The sequence below is a fragment of the Leopardus geoffroyi genome, chromosome B3 (assembly GCF_018350155.1).
Source record: "Leopardus geoffroyi isolate Oge1 chromosome B3, O.geoffroyi_Oge1_pat1.0, whole genome shotgun sequence".
Lineage (NCBI taxonomy): Eukaryota > Metazoa > Chordata > Mammalia > Carnivora > Felidae > Leopardus > Leopardus geoffroyi.
Genome location: NC_059337.1, coordinates 74,964,173 through 74,986,964, shown reverse-complemented (window position 1 = coordinate 74,986,964; position 22,792 = coordinate 74,964,173). Strand labels below are relative to the sequence as shown.

Here is a 22,792-nt window from a genome sequence, read left to right as displayed (position 1 = left end):
ACAGAATTGGGCTTGGCTGTTTACAAAAAATTGGTCCCTCCCATCCATTATAGTGAGATCAGCAACAGAGTTTGGTTAGCAAATGTGAATCTATTATGTGCCAAGCCTGCTATATCAGGAGTGTGGCTCTCTGGACAGAGGACAGAGAATACTGAAAGGACAACTATTGGTCTTTGATTGCCCAGCACGCTTTCCCACTTCATATGGTATTGACAATCTAGTAACCTGGACTTCTTTGGACCAACCTGGACTTGTTATGGTTTGGGTGGGACTGACCCCAGTCCACCCAAAGCAGGAATGACCTAGGCTTAATCAGTGATTCAACATCTAGGTCACAGTGGTTCATTAACTTAAACCAATACGTATTAGGTGCAGGACTTTTGTTAAAAACATTGACAGGAGAGGGGCGCCTTGGTGGCTCAGTCGTTTGGGCAGCCAACTTCGGCTCAGGTCATGATCTTGCAGTTTGTGAGTTTGAGCCCCACATAGGGCTCTGTGCTGACAGCTCAGAGCCTGAGGACTGTTTCGGATTCTGTGTCTTCCCCCCTCTCTAGCCCTCCCCTGCTCACACTCTGTGTCTCTGTCTCTCAATAATAAATAAACATTAAAAAATAATTAGAAAAAAAAACATTGACAGGAGAGATGAGCTTTATCACACTGAGCATTTTTGTAATTTAAAAACAGATGCTAAAAATCCCTAAGAAAGAAGGCGTGATGACGAATGGGTTACTGTATGGATTTAGTAGGTAGTAGTCATGCTCTCTTACCGTCTTGTGTATTCCTCTACCATGGCGCTTACCAGACTGGATCCTGATCACTGCTGTTTCTGTCTCCGCCACCAGACCATCAGCCCTCTGAGGGAAGGAGACACATCTCTAATACGTTTGAGCATACAGACAAGGGTCTACTAAAGAAATTATCCTCATGAACTTAGCAGCAGCACGGAAATGAGGCATTGGTGGTCTTATCACTGGGGATTCAGGTTTCTGGACTCTAGTACCTCTACAGGTTGATACCACAACCTTCAGCCCCAACTTGGTACCTTTGGTTTCCTATTCTGGGAGGAACAAGTGGTCAGGTCTGAGTCAACTGGTGTGGGTTCTGATGTGGTCACAGCACGATTCTCACACAACCACCCAGGGAACACCATCAGACAGAGGGAGTGGGGGCAGGGAAGCTTTCGTAGAAAGCCATCGAAGATGAAGCACCACAAAACCAGAGGGGAGTTCAAGGTCAATGAGCCCATCTCCACCCGCTTCCTCTGGTGGAAGCTAAAAGAGAGCACAGAGAAAGCACCAGCATCTCCGACCTGAGCAGCCTTCCTGGGAAGATGCAGCCTCTCCTGCTCCTACTGGCCTTTTTCCTGCCTTCTAGGGCAAAGGCAGGTGAGTGACCACCACAACCCTCAGAGGCCCGACCCCATCCCACCGTGGGTAGAGCTCTCCTGCCCCTTCTGCACACCCCTGATCCATCTATCCACCAGGAACATTCGGAACCCCAGGCTTCATCCTGCCTCACACTCTCAAGTATGATGCTGAATTAGCTACCAGCAGGAATGGCCAGGGCAGAAGGTTGGTCTCCAGAAGAGCCAGGGGATACTGTCCCCTCCCCAGGCTCTACCTTTGCCATCTGGAAATGGAACTTTCCTAGCAGAGGATGAGAACTGGAAGAGAACATAATAAATCCCCCTGCAAAGGGAAGAGTAGGCCTGGCTTCCGAGTGAGATGAGCCAGGTGCTTCCTGAAGCATCTGCTTGGGAGAGAAGCCCGGGGCTCAGCTGCATCCAGAGTTCGTGGGATCACTGTCCCCACAAGACTGCTGTGGCCTTTGCTCTGTCCCAAGTCTCCTCATCCCTTTCTCCAACTCTGCTTTTCTTCCCAGCGTGTTAGTGGCTCTCCTCTTTCATTTATTTGGGTCCTTTCCTTTTTCTTTTTTATCAAACTTGCTAGTGGTTTATCAATTTTGTTAATTCTTTCAAAGAACCAGCTTCTGGTTTCATTGATCAGTTCTACCGGGGTTTTTTTTGGTTTCAATAGCATTGATTTCTGTTCTGATCTTTATTATTTCCTGTCTTCTGCTGGTTTTGGGTTTTATTTGTTGTTCCTTTTCCAGCTCTTTAAGGCGTAAGGTTAGGTTGTGTATCTGAGATCTTTCTTCCTTCTTTAAGAAGGCCTGGGTTGCTATATACTTTCCTCTTATGACCGCCTTTGCTGCATCCCAGAGGTTTTGGGTTGTGTTGTTATCATTTTCATTGGCTTCCATGAGCTTTTTAATTTCCTCTTTAACTTCTTGGTTAACGCATTCATTCTTTAGTAGGATGTTCTTCAGTCTCCAAGTATTTGTTACCTTTCCAAATCTTTTCTTGTGGTTGATTTCAAGTTTCATAGCATTGTGTTCTGAAAATATGCATGGTATGATCTCAATCTTTTTGTACTTGTTGAAGGCTGTGGCTCTCCTTTTTCAAAGATGAGCTTGGAAGACCTAAACTTCCCTGCTTTCCAGAATCCTACCAGCAGTAGCCCTACCAACCCTCCTCCAAGAGGCTCACTGGGGAGCCACGCCTTCAGGAAGCCAACCAACACTTACTAGGCACCTGCTCCATGTCATGCCCTAGCAAATAGACTATGTCAGACAACATCTAGATCCCTAAACTTAAGTCCTAGCCACTGGAAAAGCAGCAACATCCTAGACTTCACAGGATGACAGGGGCCTTAGAAACTCAGTTGAAACAAAGCAAAGTCAGGAAAGGAGTTTTCAGGAGCCTCTAGAACTTGGCTATCCCAAAGACAGGTATGCTCACCTCCAATTATATGTAGAAGGTAGATTCACAGACCAAGACTACTACCCATCCCCTTCCCAGAGGAGGAAGTTGAGGCCCCCTCCATGGCCCTCCCAGATCCAGGCCACGCCTGCTCTGTGGATTCAGTGGGTGCACGGGAGCAGAACAGATTTTTCCTTCAGGGGAGATCATCGGGGGACATGAGGCCAAGCCCCACTCCCGGCCCTACATGGCACATCTGTGGATCCAGAATAGGGAGGTGTGCAGTAAGTGTGGTGGGTTCCTGATACAAGAGAAGTTCGTGCTGACAGCCGCTCACTGCTGGGGAAGGTGAGGAGCAGCAGCCAGCATAGCCCTGAAAAGCCCAGCGGGGAGCCCTGCCTTCTGCAATGGGAGCTCCCAGGTCTCCAAGGAAGACAGGAGTCAGGAAGGCTCCTGAAAGGGAGTGAGGGAGGGCCGTACATTGCGGGGAGAGGGGAGGCCGGAGCTAGGGGCATTGCTGAAGAGCCGGGGCCTGCATTGACCTCTGAATGCAAAGTCATGCAATTTCACATGTTTCTCTGGGGAACTGTCCCCTGAGAACCACCGACATGGTCAGCAACGGCTCCAGAATCCTACCTCAGCTACTGAGAAGCAGAAGGCACAGACAGCTCAAACCTGGGCCCTTCTGTTGCCTCAGTTTCCCCTCGGCTCCAATCCTGCCCACCCCAGCTGCCACCTGCCCTCATGGATCCTGGGCTAGGTCCTGTGACCCCACACCCCCACGCCCCACTCTGCTCTCATGCAGCTCCATCAACGTCACCCTGGGGGCCCACAACATCAAGAAGCAGGAGAAGACCCAGCAGATCATCCCCGTGAGAAGAGCCATCCCCCACCCAGACTATAATCCAAAGAACTACTCCAACGACATCATGTTACTGCAGGTAAGGAGACCTCCCCACTGCCCTCGCTCTCCTGGGTCCACATTGTCTCCTCTCCCCCTGGGACCTGTCCCCTCCTTCATACCTGGCCTGGCCACCTGACCAGTCTCAGTGGCTCAGGGGAGAAGGAAGACAGGGCAGCCGCATAGAGTACCTGGGCCCAGAGACCACTGACTGAGCTGGCCCCTCTTGCTTCTTTCCATCAGCTGGTGAAAAAGGCCAAGCTGACTGCAGCTGTGAGGCCCCTGGGCCTGCCCAAAGGCAAGGACCGGGTGAGGCCGGGACAGGAGTGCAGTGTGGCCGGCTGGGGACGGATGGCCACGGGAAGATACCCAGACACACTGCAGGAGGTAGAGCTGATCGTGCAGGAGGATCAGGAGTGCAAATCCCGCTTCCCCAATTATTACAACCACAAAACTCAGCTCTGCGTGGGAGACCCAAAGGAAAAGAAGTCTTCCTTTCAGGTGAGCGATGGATCCAAATGCAGTGCTCCTCCAGAAGGAGGGATTGGCAGCACTCTGCCCTGTGCCAGGGCACCGATGTTAGAAAATTGTGCGCCCTGGGCGTGCAGTGGTGAGAAAAACAGGGGGCTCCTCATAGCTGGCACCCACCTGGGGTACTGGGCTCCTCCTCCATGCTGAGGAGCAGCCCCGCCCACCTGCTTTGGGGGAGGGGGGCCTAAAGAGGAGAGTGAAGCCAGCAGTCCCCAGCAGAGGATCTGGGACCAGGGGAGGAGAGGGAGCTGCCACCTGGGGTGAAGTAAAGCAGGGGCCATGTCCAGGCCTGCCCTGCCCTCAGACTTCCTGACTTCCCATGAAGGCCACGCAAAGCACCCTTCTCAAAGGGGCTGGGGAGGGCGGTGTGGGGGGTGAGGTTGGGGAGTGGGCACAGGGAGGGCAGGGACAGCAGGAGAGCTGGCTCACTCCTTCCCCATCTCTGTCCACAGGGGGACTCTGGGGGCCCTCTCCTGTGTAACAATGTGGCTCAGGGCATCGTCTCCTATGGACGAAAAGATAGGGCATCTCCACGGGCCTACACTAAAGTCACAAGTTTCCTGCCCTGGATAAAGAAAACGATGAGAGGCCTCTTCCTGCAGGAACCAGACTATTTGCTCTGAAGCTGATCTAGAATCACAGTAGGGAGGGTGGGAGGCAAGGTGCCAGCTGTCAAATAAATGTCTCTCAACTGAGTGTGAAGGGCTGGTTTCTTGTGTGTGTTTACCGACCCTCTTTCCCTGGCATCCACTCTGTGCTTAGAAGGCCAGTGACACAATTCTGCTGTTTTCTGCTCCCTCTTCTTCCTCCTCCCCCCACCTCCCCCTTCAACCCCATGAAAAGTTCCTTCCAGCTCCCTCTCACCCACACCTGTCTCCCCAGAGCCTGCCCTTCTGCCAGGGCTGAAGCTGGGTACCATTAGGAGGAAGCATGAACCTCTCTGGTCCTGGAGCTCAGGGTGAAGTTCTTACCTCTTTCCCCTGTGTTCTCTGGCAGGGAGGAAGGATAACAACATGGGTCCTAGAAACCACGCTTGCCCAGTCTTGGGCTGTGGCCCAAGGACATAGTCCCCCACTGGGAAGTGGAAGGACATTTCTCTCCCACAAACAAGGATGCTGGCACAGAGTGGGGCTGGGTCTCTTGAGTAGCTCTTGATCCTCATCTCGACTGAGTTCCCTTCCCTGACCTCTTCTGAGCTCAGGGGCCAGCTCAGCCTCTAGTCTCCTGGCTGCCCCTTCTTCTCCATACCTCAGAGTGTTCCAAACCCCTGGGAATGTTCAGTGGCCACAACTCCTGTCCCCTCCAGACAACACTGATCTGAGCCGGCCCCTTCCTCATATCCCTTCCACCTAGAACACCCAGAGTTCCAACAGGGCCTCGCCACTGAGATGTCAGCCCAGTCCACGCCCTCACAGAGAGGGGCATCAGAGGCACATGCCCTGTGAGGGCACCAGACAGGGTCCATGGAGGACAGGGCTGGCGGGTGGCTCTCCAGAACCCTTGGCCCCATCGATCACCTGGGAAGGGCCAGCTCAACTCCTCACATCCAGCCCAATGTCGCCCCATGTGCTCAGGGTCCACTGGCTGTCTAGTCACTCCATAGCCTAAGTCCCTCTCCACCTGTCCCTCTCGTCACTGCCAGCCTCTAGGCTGAGACTCCCTGCTGGCCACCCTGGGCTATATCAGTCTTTTGAGTTTGAAAGGGCTCTTCGCTGCAGTAGGACTGGAAAGCACAACATTTTACATCAACCAATAAACAAATGCTGATTGAGCACTTACTAAGTGTCAGGCATTGATTGGGGACATGAAGGAAACATAATGCAGGCTCTATCATTTGAGCCCAGGTGAATCCGACACTGTTGAATTTCACCCGAATCATCTAACCCCTTCTCCCTCCTTCACACCTGTCCACACGGCCTACATCTCTATGGGAAGTCCACCTGAATCAAGAATTTGTACTTTTTTATTATTGCTGGTCACAGTCTGTATAAATATTATCACATGTGACTCTAGAACAGCAGTGCATAGATTTGGAAATGACTTTAGTCATTTAGCGTCTAGACATGAAGTTACCAAACTCTGTTTACTGTAACACCCTCTATACCTAGGGGACATTTGCTTCAAAAGCAGCAGGTATGAATGTCATTGCATAGATTCAAATGGTAGAAAAAAACCACATTATATATTTGCCCAAAGGCAATTTAAGCTTAAGTTAAACACCCATCCAGTTGGATGGGCCAGTAACGATCCCAGTCATGACTGCAAGACCCTTCCTGTGCAGACTCAAACTAGAATCAGGGAGGCTCACGTGGTCTGGAAAAATGGAGAACCACCACTGCCCTTTAGGCCCATGGTTACGTAGTTGCATCCACAGACCCCAAGACTGCCTAGACTTTTCCACATTTGGTAGTTTGTGGCTTGGAGGCCACGATATAGAGGCTTAGATGTGATTTTTTGCTGAACGAGGATCTCCCTATGCTGGGCATACCTCACCAGACACCCGCAAGAGCCATACCACCAAGGTCTTACCACTAGTGTGGGCATTGCCTGGGAGCTGGGCCTAAGGTCCCAGCTCTGGGCTGATGGTTTAGCCTGCACCAAAAAACCTGCACCAAAAATACACAACACCATCCTCTTTTGTGACATGGGGTAAACACTCTGGGATCATGTAACCCTCAAAGGCATGCCCTTTCACATCTTATGCACAAAGCCTGAAGCAACACAATCTTTTAACGACCTCGAGTACTTTTGCAAGGGAAGAGCGATGAGATCATACAGCTTCCGATTTGGGGCTAAAAAAAAATCCCTGCATCGAACGCATACTAAGGACCTGGTTCCTTGATTAACAGAGACAAAAGGAGGGGCGCCTGAGTGGCACTATCAGTTAAGTGTCTGACTCTTGATCTCTGCGCAGGTCATGACCTCACGATTCGTGGTTCATGAGTTTGAGCCCCACATCGTGCTCTGCCCGGATGGCACAGAGCTAGCTCGGGATTCTGTTTCTCCTTCTCTATGCCCCTCCCCCACTTGTTCTCTCCCTCTCTCTCTCTCTCTCTCTCTCTCTCAAAATAAATAAAGTTAAACAAAAAAAAGGAAAAGACAAAAAGGAAAATGCAGAAAGCAAAATTAAAAATAGTATTCTTTAAAGTTGCCCAGGGGCGCCTGGGTGGCGCAGTCGGTTAAGCGTCCGACTTCAGCCAGGTCACAATCTCGCAGTTCGTGAGTTCGAGCCCCGCGTCGGGCTCTGGGCTGATGGCTCAGAGCCTGGAGCCTGTTTCCGATTCTATGTCTCCCTCTCTCTCTGCCCCTCCCCCGTTCATGCTCTGTCTCTCTCTGTCCCAAAAATAAATAAACGTTGAAAAAAAAAAAATAAAGTTGCCCAGCCACCTGCATATTCAGTTCACATAGTACAGCTGCTTTGAGGAAATGGTTCTGTGGTTTAAAACAAGCTTGAGAACACTTGCTGTAGTCTCTCATCCTCCCTCAAGAGATGAGGGAGAGACAAAGTACCAGAAACAGATCATAACTGACTAAAGGGACCAGAGTTAGGACAGAACCTGGACTGAACCCAGGACTCCTGACAGCCAGGCCAGGAAGAAGCCTTACATGACGGGGGTGCCTGGGTGGCTCAGTTGGTTAAGAGTCCAGTTCTTGATTCTGGCTCGGGTCATGACTTCAGGTTCATGAGATCGAGCCCCAAGTTGGGCTCTGCACTGACAGCATGGAGCCTGCTCGGGATTCTCTCTCTCTCTCTCTCTCTCAAAATAAATACACATCTTTTTTAATTTTTCTAAAAAGAAGCCTGACATGTTTTCTAATGCCCAGGCTGTGATGAATTATCAGCATCCCTGAACAAAAGATGAGCTTCTGCTCAGACACCTCCCTGGAGAAAAAGCCTCTAGGCTCCTGTGGCAGCCATTCCTTGACAAGTATTCAAAACATCTGCCTTGGTAAAGCTGCAGTCTATTCATGGGCACATTCGCATGCAAGTAGGTGAGCACCTTAACATGCCAATTCCTTCAAATCTCCTTTGTCTGGGTAAATATCCCTCAACCCCCAACTCAGAGGAAACAATTCTTCCCTTGCTTAAAAATCTCTGTGATGAAAATTAAGAAATAAAACAAAATAAATTAACTCTGTAAAGACCTCAAGGAAGTGCCCCTCATCCCCAAGATCTCCTTTCACTACCCTTCTTTCCCCACACACCCACCAGAAGAGTCAGGCCCCAGTGTGACTGGAGAGAGAAATGCAAAGCCAGCTTCTGGTGGGGGATAGGCCTGAGGAATGCCAAATCTTGCTCATTTGTTTCAGGGACAGGCATTGGGATGGCTCGGCCTTCCATTACCACACTTGTGGACTTAGAGAACTTACAGCTTTATTACCAATCTGTATCGCACACGACACTGCTTTTGACCACCCAACATATTTCAACACGAGAGAAGAGCAGCCATGGGTTCCTTTTCATCACAGGCCTATTACTGGATGGCATTTCTCATCCCCAGAGTCAGGAACTTCAGTGAGTCTCAGGTAGGACAAGGAAACCCACATCTAAGCACATAATAGTCAAATTGGTATCTGATAAAGATCAAAAAATGAAAGTAGAGGGGAAAAGAAGATACATTACTTTACAGGAAACAAGAAGCATAACAATGAGCTTCTTCCAGATAATAATAGAAGTCAGAAGACAGTCAAATAACATTTTTTAAACAGTTGAAGGGAAAAAAAAGAAATAGGCAACGTATTTCTAGAATTCAACCTGGAATTCTAGATCCAGTGAAAATATTATTAAAAGTACAGGCAAAATGACTGTTATTCAACATAGTATTGGAAGGCTTAGCCTCAACAATCAGACAACACAAAGAAATAAAAGGCACCCAAATCAGCCAGGAGGAGGTCAAACTTTCACTCTTTGCAGATGACATGGTAGTCTATATGGAAAACCCTAAAGATTCCACCAAAAAACTGCTAGAACTGATCCATGAGTTCAGCAAAGTCGCAGGAAATAAAACCAATGCACAGAAATCGCTTGCATTCTTATACACCAACAATGAAGCAACAGAAAGAGAAATCAAGGAATCCATCCCAATTACAACTGCACCAAAAACCATGAAGTACCTAGGAATAAATCTAACCAAAGAGGTGAAAAATCTATACACTGAAAACTACAGAAAGCTTACGAAAGAAATTGAAGAAGACACAAAGAAATGGAAAAAGATTCCATGCTCCTGGATAGGAAGAACAAATATTGTTAAAATGTCAATACTACCCAAAGCAATCTACATATTCAATGCAATCCCTATCAAAATAACACCAGCATTCTTTACAGAGCTAGAACAAACAATCCTAAACTTTGTGTGGAACCAGAAAAGATCCTGAATAGCCAAAGCAATCTTGAAAAAGAAAACCAAAGTGGGAGGCTTCACAGTCCTAGGCTTCAAGCTATATTCCGAAGCTGTAATCATCAAGACAGTATGGTACTGGCACAAGAACTGACATTCAGATCAATGGAACAGAATAGAGATCCCAGAAATGGACCCACAAACGTATGGCCAACTCATCTTTGACAGAGCAGGAAAGAATACCCAATGGAATAAAGACAGTCTCTTCAGCAAGTGGTGCTGGGAAAACTGGACAGCGACATGCAGAACAATGAATATGGACCACTTTCTTACACCAGACACAAAAATAAACTCAAAATGGATGAAAGACCTCAATGTAAGATAGGAAGCATCAAAATCCTCGAGGAGAAAGCAGGCAAAAACCTCTATGACCTTGGCCACAGCCACTTCTTACTCAACACATCTCCAGGGGCAAGGGAAACAAAAGCAAAAATGAACTATTGGGACCTCATGAAAATAAAAAGCTTCTGCACAGTGAAGGAAACAATCAGCAAAACTAAAAGGCAACCGACGGAATGGGAGAAGATATTTGCAAATGACATACCAGATAAAGGGTCAGTATCCAATACCCATGAAGAACTTATCAAACTCAACACCAATCCAGTGAAACAAACAATCAATGAAACAAAAACAAACAATCCAGTGAAGAAATGGGCAAAAGACATGAATAGACACTTCTCCAAAGAAGACATCCAGACAGCCAACCGACACATGAAAAAAAATGCTCAACATCACTCATCATCAGGGAAATACAAATCAAAACCACAATGAGATACCACCTCACACATGTCAGAATGGCTAACATTACCAACTCAGGCAACGACAGACGTTGGCGAGGATGTGGAGAAAGAGGATCTCTTTTGCACTGCTGGTGGGAATGCAAGCTGGTGCGGCCACTCTGGAAAACAGTATGGAGATTCCTCAAAAAGTTAAATATAGAACCACCCTACAACCCAGCATTTATCCAAGGGATACACGTATGTTGTTTCAAAGAGGCACATGCATCCCAATGTTTATAGCAGCACTATCAACAATAGCCAAGGTGTGGAAGGAGCCGAAATGTCCACCAACAGAGGAATGGATAAAGAAGATGTGGTACATATACACAACGGAGTATTACTCGGCAATCAAAAAGAATGAAATCTTGCCATTTGCAACTACATGGATGGAACTAGAGGGTATTATGCTAAGCGAAAGTAGTCAGAGAAAGACGAACATCATATGACTTCACTCATATGAGGACTTTAAGACACAAAACAGATGAACATAAGGGAAGGGAAGCAAAAATAATATAAAAACAGGGAGTGGGAAAAAACATGAGTCTTAAATATGGAAAACAAACAGAGGGTTGCTAGAGGGGTTGTGGGAGGGGGGAGGGACTAAATGGGTAATGTGCATTAAAGAGTCTACTCCTGAAATCATTGTTGCACTACACGCCAACTAACTTGGATGTAAATTAAAAAAATAAATTAAATTTTAAGAATTTTAAAAAAATAAAGTAAAGGCCAAATGAAGACATTTTCAGGAAAACAATGATAAGAGAACTGTTGCCATCAGAACTGCTTTGCAAAGAGCACTAAAAGAAGTTCTTTAGGCTAAAGGGAAATGGTCCCGTTGAAAGCAGGAAGGGAAAAAGAGAAATAAAAGTGTGAAATGTGACTAAATATAAAAGCTTTTATGTAAATTTCTTTTAAAGATTATTGATTACTTTAGGCAAGAATGCTTTAGGGATTATGGCATATTGTAAAATGTATGACAAAAATAACTCAAATGGTGGGAGGGCAGTTAAACGGAGAGACATCGTTCTTATGTGCAGTGGCATAACATCAATTCAAAGTAGAGACTGTGATACGTGAGGAGTCCTATTGTAATCCTAGGGTAAATAAGATAAAATATACAGGTATAAATAAAAGCCAGCAAAGAGGACAAAATGGAACACAACAAAAGAGGGCAGAAAAAGAAGAACAAAAAAACAAAGACTAAGTCACACCAATACAAATCACTATCAATAAGATATTCTTCAACCAACCCTATCAGCAGCTCCATTAAACATAAAGAGAGATTGAAGACTCTAATTAAAGGGCAGAGATTGTTAGTCTAGCTAAGAAATGCCAGACCGAATTTTGTACTAGTTACAAGAGATACATTTTAAATATACAGGCATAGATAAGATGAAAGTAAAATTATAGACAAAAAAATATACACCTTGCTACACGAATTTAAAAAAAAAAAAAAAAAAAGCCTTGCCCTTGGCGTATGCTGTTTCCCTTTTAAAGGCAGCCCCTTTGTGCCAATGCAAACTTCACTATACCCAACTGCTCTGATGAATTGCACCAGACTGCCCCCTCAGTGGAGGCCCCTGTCTGCCTCCTTGAGCTCTGATACCACCTACTAGGCCAGTCCCTGATGTGAATGCCCCCCTCACAGCACTTAGCGTCTACTTCCCGAGCTGGGCTGCCCTCCTCACCTCACGTTTATTCTGCCAACCCAAGCTGGACTGCCCAGTGCAGGCCGTCCAAGCCCATGCGGGATAAGGGGGAGGGTGTCCGCATAGGAAGCCTGGTGTGGCCACCTTCCCCACCTCGCAGGGGCTTGAAAGCCGTCTTTTGGTTCACTCTGGCTCCCCACCAGTCAGAGTCACTGTTGACTTTATTGCTTCTCAAGAGAACTGGGATCAACATGTTTAGAAGCAACAATATTTTCAATTCCGTGACTCCCTTCTTGTTGTCCATTATGGAGAGACCATCAGAAGAACTTATTGAGCAAATACTACAAGGATATGAGAATATAGGTCTCCAGACAGTGGTGTGAGGATCCTGTTCTAGCTCCCTGGCACTCACTGCCACTTCACACACTATCAGGAATTCATTTCAGAGACCCAACTCTCTTCCATCCTCAATACACTTGGTTTCGACAGAGCAGGCCCCAATCTGTCCAAAGGCTATAACCTCGACTTATAACCTGAAACCAATCAGTGGTTTCAAGTCCTCTGACCAACTCCACCTGCCCCTAAAGTCGTGTGGCAGATTGTCCTTTACTATGACTGACATTGTATGTCTCCCATCCCGCAGGCTCTTCTGACATGACTGAAACACTCCTCCCCCTCAGAAGTGGGTTCTATGCCCCTTCCTTTTTCATACGGGTGGAGGCTTTTTTTTTTTTTTTTAATTTTTTTTTTTCAACGTTTATTTATTTTTGGGACAGAGAGAGACAGAGCATGAACGGGGGAGGGGCAGAGAGAGAGGGAGACACAGAATCGGAAACAGGCTCCAGGCTCTGAGCCATCAGCCCAGAGCCTGACGCGGGGCTCGAACTCCCGGACCGCGAGATCGTGACCTGGCTGAAGTCGGACGCTTAACCGACTGCGCCACCCAGGCGCCCCCGGGTGGAGGCTTTTGATTGCCCCAAGAAGCTGAATTTAGTAGAATGGATGCCGTATGACTTCGAAGTCTGGTAAAGAAAGAACACAGCTTCTGCCTGGCTTGAGTTGGGAGACATCCTCCCTCTGGGAAAGCCAACCATCACGTTGCAAGGAAGACTAAACAAGCCCATGCAAAGACTACATGAGAGGACCTCATGGAGAGGAGCTGACATGCCAGTAGACAACCAGCACCAACCACTGGCACTGGTAACTGAGCCTTCAGGTGATCCCAGCCTCCAACCTTCAAGCCTCTCCTGACACCAAGGGGAGCAAAGGGGAGCTCTCCATGCTAAACCCTGACCAACTTGCAGATTCATGGAAAAAATAAATGGTGGTGGTGGTTGTGGTCGTGGTGGTGGTGTCACTGCTGTTGTTTTAAACCACTCAGTTCTTTAGTAACTGGACCAAGCCCTCTTCAACATGACTCCCACACCATTCATTCTGTCCATCTCTCTAGCCATGGCCTTTACCATCCTTATCAGGTCACCGATGATTTTGTCTCCTCCACCAGAAGCAAAGAATCTCACCCCCAATACCCCTGAGTCTCACTCGAAAGGGGCCTCCGTAACAGATCGTCCTGACGGGCTAAAGACAGCCAAGGAAGAGGAAACGTCTTGGATCTATCATCATGAAGCTCAGATTTCTGCAGCTCAGGGACTTGCTGCTCTCTGATGGGACATTTTTAACCACCCCATCCCTAGCCTGTGGTTCCTGTTTTCAGCTGGTGTGGTCAAGAGCTACGGATACCAATAGGGTGACTGATAAGTTATTTCACTCAGTCCAGGACTTGATCAGACAGCAGTAGGAGGCACTCAGAGGGAGGAGCCTTATGTGATGAATACCACAACACCAGAGAAGAACACCAGGGAAAGGACACTAGGACGAGGCACCAGCAGCTCCGACCTGGGCAGCCTTCTTGAGAAGATGCAGCCGCTCCTGCTCTTGCTGACCTTTCTTCTGGCCTCCAAGGCTGAAGCGGGTGAGTGACTGTCCCCACCAGCAGAGGCCCAGCCCCATCCCACCGTGGCACAGCCCTGCCTACATGCTACACTCAGGCACATCCAAGCCCTGCTGAGTGTTCATCCCGCATCAGATCTGCCCACCTCACTCAGAGATGGGCAGATCTGAAGTGGGATGAACACTCAGCAGGAATGGCAGGGCAGGGGGCTGATCCCCAGGAGGGCCTGTGGGTACCATCCCCTTCCCAGGTCCTAACCTAGTCATATGGAAATTGGGTTCTTTTACAAAGGCATATGAAAGCAGGTTCGAAGGTAGGAATGAGAAATGAGTAATGCCTCAGGAAAGGGCAGCTTGGAGAAGGGGACCAGCTTCTGTAGTCAAAGTAACGCCCGCTAACTTTCTAACCCAAGGTGTTAAAATCTACCCTCAACCTTCACTCGTTTCTCCAAGCTTTGGCATTCTTATGCTGTCCATGAAAGAAGTCGAGGACCCAGCTGATCTCACAGTTGGTGGCGTCCTGGTCCCCATAGCACTTACGTTGGACCATTTTTGTTTCAAGTTCCCTCTGGTAATTTGTCAGTCACAACGGGCACAATGGCTTTGGCAGGCCCCGTATTCCCTGCTACTTAGAACCATGACCAGCCCTCATCGAGAGGCTCATCGAGAACCATTGTTTCAGGCGGCCAAGACATTTACTGAGCACCTACTACGTGCAGGGCTCTGGCAAAGATCAAACGCAACCCACAATACAACATGAGCATTTTGAGCTCACGTTCCAAACATGACAAACGAGGAGCAGTTCATTAAGGTCTGGGAAACAAAAGGGGAGAGAGGACGTAGGTACATTCAGGGAAAGGATTTTCCAGGATCCATGGGGATTTCACTGCTTGCCTAATGCAAATTCTGTCTGCCACCCTATGTGTCTGCAGCAGGAAATAAGGAACAAGGGCTCCTCTGCTCTTTGTCAGAGGGAGATGTGAGTCTCACGGGTCTTGTAGCCCAAGGAAGCCTTCTGGGTTGCTGCTGGCTACTAGGGACTGTGCTCTCCACCACCCCGACTCCCACCTGCCGCAGTTTCTCTGCATCCAGCCTTCGGCTTCATGAGCACAGCAGGCAGGGTAGAATTTTTTTTTCAGGGAAAATAATCGGGGGCCATGAAGCCAACCCTCATTCTCGTCCCTACATGGCATTTCTCCGGATCTACAAACCAGACAAAACCTGGAAACAGTGCGGGGGTTTCCTTGTACGTGAGGACTTTGTGCTAACAGCAGCTCACTGCTGGGGAAGGTAAGAAGGGACGCCTGGAACCCCGCCCTTCTGGGACACCTCTCAGGTGTTAACTGTGAAGTTAACTCCCGCCCAGCCTGGGCTGCCAAGAAGCAGAGGGCACAGAGATGCTCAGCCCCAGGGCCCCATTGCCTATAATTACTCTCCAATTCCAGTCCTGCCCTGCCCCGAGCTGTCCTGTTCCCTCCACGGCTTTGAGGCTGTACCTCCTGTCACCCCACCCCCACCCTGCTCTGTGTGCAGCCTCATGACTGTGACGCTGGGGGCCCACAACGTCAAGAAGAAGGAGAGGACCCAGCAGATCATCCCCGTGAGAGAAACCTTCCGCCCCTCAGGCTACACTTCTGAAACCTTCCTCAATGACATCATGTTACTGCAGGTAGGGCCCTCGCTCCACTGGTTCTTGTGCACTTTATTCCTGGGGGCTTTGCATTCCCTGGGACCTCATTCTTCTCCCTCCTTCCCAGTATGACCTTCCACTTGACCCGGGGCTGTGAAGATGGCAATGCCATGACTGTCCCGGGGCTCTTTGTGACTATCGGTAGATTACAATACCTTTCCTCCGGCACTCAGCTGTCAAGAAAGGCCCGCCTGGATGCCAGCGTGAGGCCCATCAGGCTGCCCAAAAGGAATGTGTGGGTGAGGCCAGGGATGGTGTGCAGTGTGGCCGGCTGGGGACAATTCAGAATGGACAGCTCCTCTGGGGCAGAGAAACTGCATGAGGTAGAGCTTGAAATCCAGAAGGATGAGCAATGCATGTCACACTACAATCACCTGTATAACCCCGCCACCCAGATGTGTGTGGGGAACCCAAGAAGGAAGAAGTCTGCCCTTCAGGTGAGATCCCCAGTACTGTCCATGCCCAGCCCTGGGATAGCCGCGCTTTGAGAAGAGACAGTGAGAACTAGCCATATCCCTGTCTTCAGCCTTTCCATCCAAACACATCTCTGGCCCTGTGTCTGTAGCAGGGGTGAGAGACTGTCCCACAGCTCCTTATGGGCAGAGGTTTTCTGAGGGAGAAGAGGGAAGGGAGTGTAAGGACCAGGCTGGAACCCCAGGACCAGGTGAGGCCACAGGCCTACCCTGGCCCTGATCTCACCCACAGCCCCCTAACAGAGACCACCTATCCCCAGGGACAGCAGAAAGGCAGGACCAAAGAAGGGTTGGCTCAGCCTTTCCTCCCTCTGCCCACAGGGAGACTCCGGAGGCCCCCTTGTGTGCAACAACGTGGCCCAGGGCATTGTCTCCTGTGTAAAACACTGTGGGACACCTCCACTTGTCTACACCAGGATTTCAGGCTTTATGCACTGGATAGAAAAAATAATGAGACACTTCAGCCCACCGGGACCAGACTCAGACGCCTCCAGGATCAATCCATCCACCTTCTCTGGGGCAGAGGCCAGAACTGCACTGGGCAAAGGGGGTGGAGAGGAGGCCGCCAGGGACTTAATAAACTTCCATCTCTAGTGGAAATTAGATTCCTCCCTTATTCACCAAAACAACATTCATTCGTTATGGCGACCATTGGTTCACATTCTCTAGAATAAAAAGTTTTGCTGCACTGAGACCCAGCTCCTTCCAAATACACCTCCCAGCGCCACAGCCCCCTGCCAGGCTGACTGTTAGCTCCATCGGGAAAAGGGAGACACTGTCCCAGGAAAAATGACCCTCTTCTAGAGCACCCTTCTGTCTCATCCATATTGCCCTCTACCTCCTCCCACACCTACACTCCCACCCCATCCTACCTCAATATGGCAACATAAAGAAATCCATTTGGAAGGAGGACCACCTCAGAAGCTCTGAGATAGGGGGCCGCTTCTCCACCCTAAGAGAAATGGGCAAGAAGATTCTGGAGAGCTGTAGCTCTCCCCATGCAGCGCTCCCTCCCCAAATCAGCGTGGCAGCTTGGAGCCTGAGAAGTTTCAAGAGGACCCTTCGGTACTCCCAGCCTAGCCCAAGTGCCTGTCACAGCCTTGCCATGGTCGCACCCTCTGGTATGCTGCAACCCATTTTCCATGGGCTTGAATGACCTTCAGGTGCTCTTCCATCTTGGTCTAATCCAGCCTCTTCCCACCTCACACTGATTCGCATGTGTGTGCATGCGTGCGTGCGTGCGTGTGTGTGTGTGTGTGTGTGTGTACGTGTGAGTGTGTCTCCAAAGGAAACTTATTATAATAAAAAGTTGTGTTTCAAAGGTATCCTATTATTTCAAAGGTGTCCTATAGCTTACAGCTTATCGAGTAAATTTTTTCTCCCATTTTTCAACCATCACTAAGTCTCTTATATAAAAACACCCACCTTAGCGGCTCCTGGGTGGCTCAGTCAGTTAAGTGGGCGACTTGGGCTCAGGTCACGATATCATTGCTCATGAGTTTGAGCCCCACATCAGGCTCTGTGCTGACAGCCTGCTGTGGATAATGTGTCTCCCTCTCTATCTGCCCCTTCCCCACTCAGGCTCTGTCTCTCTTCATCAAAAATAAATAAACATTAAAAAAAATTAAAAACACCCACCTCAGGGGTACCTGGGTGGCTCAGGTGGTTAAGCATCTGAGCCTTCATTTAGGCTCAGGTCAGGATCTCACAGTCCTGATCCCTGTTGACAGCCCAAAGCCTGCCTGGATCTCTCTCGCTCGCTCTCTCTCTCTCTCTCTCTCTCTCTCCCCCTCACTCTCTGCCCCTCCTCCACTCATTCTCTCTCCCTCTCAAAAGAAATTAACATTTAAGCAAACAATAACTAAAAAACTAAAATAAAACCCCCACCTAAGTGAAGGCAGCCTGAAAAGAAGCGGTTTGCTGAATGTCTGCCATTGATGAGTGTGCTTAGACTGAGGGGAAAGGTACACTCAGCGCAGATTCTTGGTCTGCCCCTGGTGACCATCAGCATCTCAAGCTCAGGAGCCATGCCTCTCATGTCCCCGCACCCAGCTAGCTCAGTTATTATTCACGGTTTCCTCAGAATGGAAAAAGAGCCAAGAGCCGAGAAATAAAGACATTTTTGTCTCGATTTAGTCACCGAGTGGCTTCTGAGGTACCAGGCCTTCTGAGGGCTGCAGTCCCAGCCGTCACTTTCTTGTTATTTCTTCTCACGTTCACCTCGTGACTCAGCAGTGGGAGTGCAAGTGTGGAGGCACTACCATTGTCACCCAGCCCAAGAAAACCACTTTGTATGACGACGCCCAGCTCTACAGGAACACAAGTCGAGGAGGCCTAGACGTTCAGTGAGCCACCTGTCCTTCATTCCCCTCGGGGCTTCACTTCTGGAAGGAAGAAAGACAGGCTGCTCTGACCTGGGCAGAACTTCAGGGAAGATGCAACCACTTCTGCTTTTGCTGGCCCTTCTGCTGCCCCTTGAGGCCAGGACAGGTGAGTGACAAGCCCCATTCCAGAGGCCTGAGCCCATCCCACAAAGCCCCCTGTAAGTCCTGACCCTTCTGCCCAGTGCGGCCCTGGATTGTCCTCCTTTGAGCCCAGGAATTTTCTGAGCCCCAGCTCCTATCTCAAACCAAGACTGACAGGTCTGATGCTCGACAGACACACTCAACAAGGATGGCCAGCAGGAAGGGTACTCCCTAGAAGGTTTGGTAGGGGTTAGCCTCTCTCTTATGGCTTGGAAAGTGGGTTGTTTGTAGAAAGACATTTGGTAGGAGATATGAAACTACAAAAGACAGGCATTGAAATTGCTCGCTCCAACCCAGGAAAGGTAAGCTCAGACCAACCAGCTGCAGTAGAGGGTGTTGTCCCTGGACTCAGCTTTAAAAGAGAATTAAATTTCTCCGTGCTCTCCACCCGCTCCATCCTGCCCACGGAGGGTGATCTCAGCAGCAGCTAGATGACTGTACCCCTACCTCGGTCCCAGGCCCGTGTAACCCATTGTCAGTGCCACCCACCCCTGCCTTCCTAGGCCCTCGGCTGCTCCACTGTCTTTGCCGATGCCCTCCCTGATTCCTGCGGCCTTGAATCCCACCAGCCCTATCTCTCCATCCAACCTCAGCCAAATGCTAATTGAAAGCTGTTCATTCATGCAACTTAAAAATGTCTACTGACACCTTAGGGTGTGCGAGGCCCTGGAACATGAGGATATTAGAGAATCCAACTCCATAAGGCCATAGGTAGCTTATTAGAAAATGGCACCCATCAGGATGTTAGCAGAGGCTCAGATGGGCCCGGGGGGACTCACTGAGAAAGAAGGCATCAGAGGAGTCCTGTCCACGATCCTCTGAGATTCTACCATCTTGAAGGTAGATCTTACCTCCCCCACACACTTGTCTGAAATAGGATGTGGAGAACAAGCACTGTCCCTTCTCAGGGGGGTTCTGAGGCATGAGGTTCAGGAAAGGTCCTCCGGCTACAAGGAGAACCTGAGAAGACCATCAGTCACCGCCTTCTTACTCTTTCCCTCCTGACCACAGCTGCCCCCAGTCACCCCATCCACCAGCATTTTCTTTCAGAGGAGATCATCGGGGGCCATGAGGCCAAGCCCCACTCTCGGCCCTACATGGTATTTGTTCAGTTTCTCGTCGGGAACAGCAAGAAGAGGTGCGGCGGTGCCCTTGTGAACGAGGACTTTGTTCTGACGGCTGCTCACTGCTTGGGAAGGTGAGGGGCAAAGACCCCTAGGGGGACCCCTGCCCTTCCCCCCCAGGGCTGCAGCCCAGGGGGCCATCCGAGGCTCCTGGTCACTCAAGCCTATGAGAGCTCATCAAAGGAGCCAGCTGGGAGTGTGGCTGGGGCAGAGAAAGGCTGACACATAAGACAGGTGAGCTTTGGAGTCGGTGGATCAGATGTGAGAGTAAGTGGCACACTGGAGAAGAGATGGACCACACCAGGCAAATAAAGCAGCAGTGGAGGACGGAAGCATGCCCTAGCACCAAAATGCAAACTCACAGTAATTTCATGATATTTCTTGAGAGCAAAAGAGAGCTCCCAGAGCTCCTACCCTCAGTGTCATTGAAAAAAAGAGAATCCAGGACCCATCTGTCACCTCTATGTGCCCCTCGGCTCCAGTCCTGCCCACCCCGGTTGTCACCTGCCCTTCCTGGTTCCTGGGCAGAGCTGTGTCCTGTGACCCCCACACCCCCTTGCCCACTCTGCTCTCGGCACAGCTCCATCAGCGTCATCCTGGGGGCCCACAACATCAAGAAGCAGGAGAAGACCCAGCAGATCATCCCCGTGAGAAGAGCCATCCCCCACCCAGACTATAATCCAAAGAACTACTCCAACGACATCATGTTACTGCAGGTAAGGAGACCTCCCCACTGCCCTCGCTCTCCTGGGTCCACATTGTCTCCTCTCCCACTGGGACCTGTCCCCTCCTTCATGCCTGGCCTGGCCACCTGACCAGTCTCAGTGGCTCAGGGGAGAAGGAAGACAGGGCAGCCGCATAGAGTACCTGGGCCCAGAGACCACTGACTGAGCTGGCCCCTCTTGCTTCTTTCCATCAGCTGGTGAAAAAGGCCAAGCTGACTGCAGCTGTGAGGCCCCTGGGCCTGCCCAAAGGCAAGGACCGGCTGAGGCCGGGACAGGTGTGCAGTGTGGCTGGCTGGGGACGCATGGCCATGGGCGCTCTAGCAACCACTCTGCAGGAGGTAGAGCTGATCGTGCAGGAGGATCGGGAGTGCAGAACCCGCTTCCGTGGCTATTACATGGGGGCCACCCAGATCTGTGTAGGAGACCCGAAGAAGATGAAGACCAGCTTCAAGGTCAGGCTTCCAGCATCTACCTAGACAGGCCCCAGGGCTGAGGAACCTAGGGAGGTCCGGGGTATGGGAGTGGCTGTGCCTTCATGCCTCAGCCTGAGAGCCTGGGCAGCTGGGTCTACAAATCCAGTCTTCAGTTCCCCACCCCTTCCAGGGGTCCCCTGTTGGGGGAAGAAGCCTTAGTCTCCTCACAGCAGCCTTGTCACCTGTGTTTCCCTGAGGTTTGGAGAGAAATGTTTGGCCTGGGTGGTGCTGGAAAGAACAGTCAGTGCCTGGATGGAGTGCAGGGACCGAGAGAGGGGACAAGGTCTGCCCAGGGCCCAATCTCCCATGCAGCCCCCTGACACAGACCCCCAGCCCCAGGGCAGTGGGGAGGGCAGGACCACCAGGAGTGCGGTCACCAACCCAGTCCTTCCTCTCTCTGCCCACAGGGGGACTCTGGGGGACCCCTCGTGTGTAACAATGTGGCCCAAGGGACTTTCTCTTACGGAAACGGGAATGGGACACCTCCAGGGGTCTTCGACAAGGTCTCACACTTCCTGCCCTGGATAAAGAGAATAATGAAGCACTTCTCTCAGCAGGCGTGAGGCTAATTGTCCTCTGTGCTTGGCCACCTTTTCTGGGGCAGAGGCAAGAACCCCTTGGGGCTCGGGGGATGGGGAGTGGGCATTGCAGGGTCATAATAAATAGATCTCTAGAGCGAGTATGGCTGCGGTCTTATTTATTCACTGAACCACTTTCAATATGCAGCAACACTGCCCCAGGAAGTTTTCTGCTGTCAATTCCAGGTTTTGCTTTCTCCTTTCTCCCCCAGCCCTTGGTCCTCCCTAAACCCTTTGCTGCATAGTTTCTCATCAGTTTCTCAATAACACCTCTTTGGGGCTTAGCCCTCTGCAAGGGTTCAGCCTAAACTCTGTTTTAAAAGGACAATCCTCTCTCCCCAAAAATTATCTTTTCTGGGCCATAAAAATGCCATAACTTCTCTAAGCCGACCACCATCACCAACCCCACAATTTGGTCAGTAGAAAGGGAATAACTCCAGGGAACCATGCCACAAGCATTCCATTTCCTGTTTCCAGGGGGGCTCTTTCTGGGGCAATGGGGGCAGGTTTCTCCTACAGCCAAGACTTTCTGCAGCTTAGGAGGCTGAGATGCAGCCCCAGCCCCACCCAGGTTTCACTTTTCTGCACTGCCCAGGGCCCAGGACTAAATTCAGTTAACTTCCTCCCTGGCTGACCATCCCACAACAGCCTCTGTTTTCCATCCTGCCACACCTGGAGCTGCCAACCCACCCAATGCCTGTCAGAGGAGCCAGTACCCACCTCCCAAGGAGTAGGACCTGCTGAGTCCCTCAGTCCAAACCAGCATCCCCCAGGAGCTTAGCTACTATAGCCTATGGAGTCACTCACTCAGTAGCTTCAGCCCCTTTAAGCCTGGCCTAGTCTCAGGACCCAGACTCCCCCTGCTGGTACCCTGGGTTATGGCAGCTTTGTGAGGCAGATGGCTCCAGGCTGCTGGACTAAAGTACCACATTGCCATCCACCAGATCAAATTTGATCTCTCTCTTTGTGCCAAGCATATAAGGGGCTCTGTTCCTGCCATTGGGAAACATACAGTGATGAGACATTTCTCCTAAATTCCCCTGGTTTCTCTCCTTCCACCAAGCAGTTCAGTTTGGCATAAATGGATCTGTTTTTAGAATCCACAAGAAAGCTTGTCTTTCTCTCTCTCTCTCTTTTTTTTTTTTTAATGTTTATTTTACTTTTGAGAGACAGAGATGAGCTGGTGAGGAGCAGAGATAGGAGGACAGAGGATCCATAGCAGGCTCTGTGCCAT

The 22,792-nt window shown here is 49.9% G+C and overlaps 3 protein-coding genes across 6 annotated transcripts; all 3 read left to right on the top strand.

Annotated features, from left to right (window-relative positions):
• Positions 1-1,214: 1,214 nt before the first annotated feature.
• Positions 1,215-4,852, top strand: LOC123582253 (granzyme B-like). The gene is made up of 5 exons (XM_045448498.1): positions 1,215-1,385; positions 2,962-3,109; positions 3,567-3,702; positions 3,906-4,163; positions 4,646-4,852. The coding sequence occupies exons 1-5, from the start codon at positions 1,331-1,333 to the stop codon at positions 4,814-4,816; spliced, it is 768 nt and encodes a 255-aa protein (XP_045304454.1). The 5' UTR covers positions 1,215-1,330; the 3' UTR covers positions 4,817-4,852.
• Positions 4,853-13,790: 8,938 nt separating this feature from the next.
• LOC123583481 (mast cell protease 1A-like) lies at positions 13,791-16,825 on the top strand. Its single transcript, XM_045450577.1, has 5 exons — positions 13,791-13,992; positions 15,110-15,260; positions 15,504-15,639; positions 15,834-16,097; positions 16,455-16,825. Exons 1-5 carry the CDS (start codon positions 13,848-13,850, stop codon positions 16,725-16,727), a joined length of 969 nt encoding a protein of 322 aa, XP_045306533.1. The 5' UTR covers positions 13,791-13,847; the 3' UTR covers positions 16,728-16,825.
• Positions 16,826-18,014: 1,189 nt separating this feature from the next.
• On the top strand, positions 18,015-21,659 carry LOC123583479 (granzyme H-like). Of its 4 annotated transcripts, none has more exons than XM_045450573.1 (5): positions 18,024-18,623; positions 19,670-19,856; positions 20,363-20,498; positions 20,702-20,959; positions 21,388-21,659. In XM_045450573.1, the coding sequence occupies exons 1-5, from the start codon at positions 18,569-18,571 to the stop codon at positions 21,541-21,543; spliced, it is 792 nt and encodes a 263-aa protein (XP_045306529.1). In that variant the 5' UTR covers positions 18,024-18,568; the 3' UTR covers positions 21,544-21,659. The 4 variants fall into 4 exon arrangements, with proteins under 4 accessions (XP_045306532.1, XP_045306529.1, XP_045306530.1 ...); XM_045450574.1 differs by having other exon boundaries at positions 18,031-18,623; positions 19,709-19,856; XM_045450575.1 differs by having other exon boundaries at positions 18,031-18,623; positions 19,696-19,856.
• Positions 21,660-22,792: the final 1,133 nt, after the last annotated feature.

What these genes read in the sequence shown, in the direction of transcription:
- LOC123582253 (XM_045448498.1), top strand. Translation starts at nt 1,331, where the DNA reads ATGCAGCCTCTCCTGCTCCTACTGGCCTTTTTCCTGCCTTCTAGGGCA. An exon ending in GCCTTCTAGGGCAAAGGCAG is followed by an intron (nt 1,386 to 2,961) that starts GTGAGTGACCAC and finishes TTTTTCCTTCAG; the next exon opens with GGGAGATCATCGGGGGACAT. An exon ending in AAAAGAAGTCTTCCTTTCAG is followed by an intron (nt 4,164 to 4,645) that starts GTGAGCGATGGA and finishes CTCTGTCCACAG; the next exon opens with GGGGACTCTGGGGGCCCTCT.
- LOC123583481 (XM_045450577.1), top strand. Translation starts at nt 13,848, where the DNA reads ATGAATACCACAACACCAGAGAAGAACACCAGGGAAAGGACACTAGGA. An exon ending in GGCCTCCAAGGCTGAAGCGG is followed by an intron (nt 13,993 to 15,109) that starts GTGAGTGACTGT and finishes TTTTTTTTTCAG; the next exon opens with GGAAAATAATCGGGGGCCAT. An exon ending in ATGACATCATGTTACTGCAG is followed by an intron (nt 15,640 to 15,833) that starts GTAGGGCCCTCG and finishes TCCGGCACTCAG; the next exon opens with CTGTCAAGAAAGGCCCGCCT.
- LOC123583479 (XM_045450573.1), top strand. Translation starts at nt 18,569, where the DNA reads ATGCAACCACTTCTGCTTTTGCTGGCCCTTCTGCTGCCCCTTGAGGCC. An exon ending in GCTGCTCACTGCTTGGGAAG is followed by an intron (nt 19,857 to 20,362) that starts GTGAGGGGCAAA and finishes CTCTCGGCACAG; the next exon opens with CTCCATCAGCGTCATCCTGG. An exon ending in AGATGAAGACCAGCTTCAAG is followed by an intron (nt 20,960 to 21,387) that starts GTCAGGCTTCCA and finishes CTCTGCCCACAG; the next exon opens with GGGGACTCTGGGGGACCCCT.